The sequence below is a fragment of the Danio aesculapii genome, chromosome 2, assembly GCF_903798145.1.
Source record: "Danio aesculapii chromosome 2, fDanAes4.1, whole genome shotgun sequence".
Taxonomy (NCBI): Eukaryota; Metazoa; Chordata; class Actinopteri; order Cypriniformes; family Danionidae; genus Danio; species Danio aesculapii.
In genome coordinates, this window is record NC_079436.1 from 48343080 (window position 1) to 48346088 (window position 3009).

At 34.2% G+C, this 3009-nt stretch overlaps 1 protein-coding gene across 2 annotated transcripts in view; it reads right to left on the reverse strand.

The window, feature by feature from the left end:
• Nucleotides 1–2272: 2272 nt before the first annotated feature.
• snorc (secondary ossification center associated regulator of chondrocyte maturation) overlaps nt 2273–3009 on the reverse strand; it is a 15921-nt gene continuing 15184 nt past the window's right edge. For both annotated transcript variants that reach the window (XM_056468012.1, XM_056468021.1), the window contains exon 4: nt 2273–2869. In XM_056468012.1, coding sequence (XP_056323987.1) covers nt 2760–2869 — 110 coding nt within the window. In that variant the 3' untranslated portion in view covers nt 2273–2759. The remainder of the gene's footprint in view (nt 2870–3009) is intronic.

Genomic DNA, 3009 nt, shown 5'->3' on the forward strand with positions numbered 1-3009 from the left:
ACTTTAATCTTTTAAGAATTAATATAATAGAATGTGTAATATGATACAACAATAGAACAATACAAATGTTATCATTATAAACTACTAACGTTGATTATCTAGCACTCGGTTAAGGCCAAAATACTCACTGCTAAAAGCTAACGTTTAGCTACAAATAGTGGTGGATTTAACCAACAAGCGAGGTAAGCGGCTGCTTAGGGCCGCCCACAAAATCTGGGGCCCCCAATAATTATCTAGAAGTATATTATATATATAATTATACCTATAAACTATATAACATCATTTTCTACCATATTTTGCATGGTGAGAGTTACAGATACAATTTTAACTTATAATTAAATATTTATTTTATACACAATCAAATATAATATAATAATGATAATCTAACGTTATGTAATAGTATTACAAAATAAATCATCCATCATGGATCAGTGATATAAAAAAAACTTCACTATAAATAAAAATTAATTAAAAGTAGAAAGGGTGCATTTCAGGACTTGGGCCCTACGGCTGGAATTGCTTAGGGCTCCAAAATCACTAAATCTGCACCTGATTATAAATTAGAGTTTGCTCTTACTTTACAAAAACACCAAGGAGTTATACAGATTTTATTAAATCGTCAAGTAAAATGAGTTTATTCCATTTAAAATGAATAGATTCAGACTATTTTGGAGTAATATTATATTATTAGCTCAAGTCAATATATTGCGATTTATTCAATGTGTGTTTTTATTTAATAAATTTCATTCAATGTTTAAATAAGATCTCCCATCAGTACTGGAATATATATATACTTAGCATTATAGTTTATTTTATTATCTTTACGTTTAGGGTGGTCATGTCACTGTTTTAAGAATTTCTAAATCTGTCAAAATTGTACACCATATAAACTGCTCAGATAAGATACAGTTACAGTTTTAGTTAAAATGTTATAGGAACCATTTTAGACCTTTCTATGTTATAAAAACAATGCCTTATTCCATAAAGAAAACACTCTTGAAGGTTTAAACATGGTATTTTTATCTTGTCTGACCAATCACAAGCTGAAATTTATAGGTATAAAAGTTCAAAAACATTAAAGACTGCTCCGTTTTCTCTAAATACCTGCACACAGCCCTCACACACATACTTTATCTTAAACTCAAATGAATGTCAGTGTATTATTTATATGTTTGAATATTACATGTTTTTAATCATCAGTAACTAATATTAATGATTTAGCACTCGGTAAAAGCCAAAATAGTCTCAGCTGAAAGCTAACGTTTAACTACATGGAGATTTATACAAATTAGTATTAGCGCTTGCTCTAACTTCACAAAAACACCAAGAAGTTCTGCAGATTTTATTAAATCGTCAAATAAAATGAGTTTATTCAGTTTGTAATTAATAGAATCAGACTATTTTTGAGTAATATTATATAAGTCAATGTATTGCGATTTATATAATGTATGTGTTTTCATTTAATAAATTTCATTCAATGTTTAAATAAGTTTTCCCATCAGTACTGGAATATATAAATACTTAGCATTATTTATTTTATTATCTTTACGTTTAGGGTGGTCATGTCACTTTGTTTTAAGAATTTCTAAATCTGTCAAAATTGTACACCATATAAACTGCTCAGATAAGACACAGTTACAGTTTTAGTTAAAAGGTTATAGGAACCCTTTTTTTCTATGCTAAAAAACAATACATTATTCATTCATTTTCTTTTCGGCTTAGTTCCTTTATTAATCAGGGGGCGCCACAGCAGAGTGAACCACCAACTTATCCAGCATATGTTTTACGCAGCCGCAACCCAGCACCAAGAAACATCCATACACTCTTACATTTACACACATACACTGCGGCAGGGATGGGCAAACTCGATCCTGGAGGGCCGGTGTCCCTGCATAGTTTTGCTCCAACCCTAATCAAACACACCTGCTTGTAGCTTTCTAGTGATCTTAAAGACACTAATTAGGGTGTTCAGGTGTGTTTGATTAGTGTTGGAGCAAAACTCTGCAGGGACACCGGCCCTCCAGGATCAAGTTTCCCCATGCCTGCACTGCGGCCAATTTAGTTCATCCAATTCACCTATAGCGCATGTATTTCGACTATGGGGGAAGCCGGAGCACCCAGAGGAAGCCCACGCCAACACAGGAAGAACATGCAAACTCAACGCAGAAATGCCCACTTACCCAACCGGGGCTCGAACAAGTGATCGTGCTACCCACTGCCTCACCATGTCGCTCCACAACGCATCATTTCATAAAGAAAACACTCTTGAAGGTTTAAACTTGGAATTTTTTATCTGGTCAGCGAACAATCACAAGGTGACCTACAAATTCATCAGTTTAGGTATAAAAGTTCAATTAAAACATTAAAGACTGCTCTGCTTTCTCTAAATACCTGTACACACACCCTCACACACACAGACTTTATCTTAAACTCAAAATAACCATCATTTTACACAAATCAGCAATCACCAACAAGATTGGATCTAAACTGCATGGCACTAATATCAATAGTTCTAACCTCTACAATTTTCTAATGTATTCCTAATTTAAAGACTATATCAACATTGATATTATGGTCACATTTAATTTTGACCCCAACTGCTCTGGAGTTTTACTGGAGGAAGAAGAAAGCAGCTGCAAACCACCACTTCATGAGGGAGCCGCCACCAATGAGACACTACAGTTCAGACGGAGGAGAGAAAACAAGGGAAGAGAGGGGATTGAAGAAGAGAAGAAATCAAAACACACAAATGTCTCTTCTTAAGAGGCGGTGAACTTTCTGAGCGTGATCACAATGAGAGCCAGAAGAACAGAGGCTCCGAGGAAAACTGCAATGACGATAGCTGCGATGGCACCGGGCCCCAAAACCCCTGAAAACAAAAAAACACGGATATCAATAACATAAAGCAAGTTCATTCATGATAGACTTTCATAATTAAGTGCATTTGAGGTTTCTCAGCCACCATAAAAATACAAATAACATTATATACTATTAAACTACCCAGAAAAA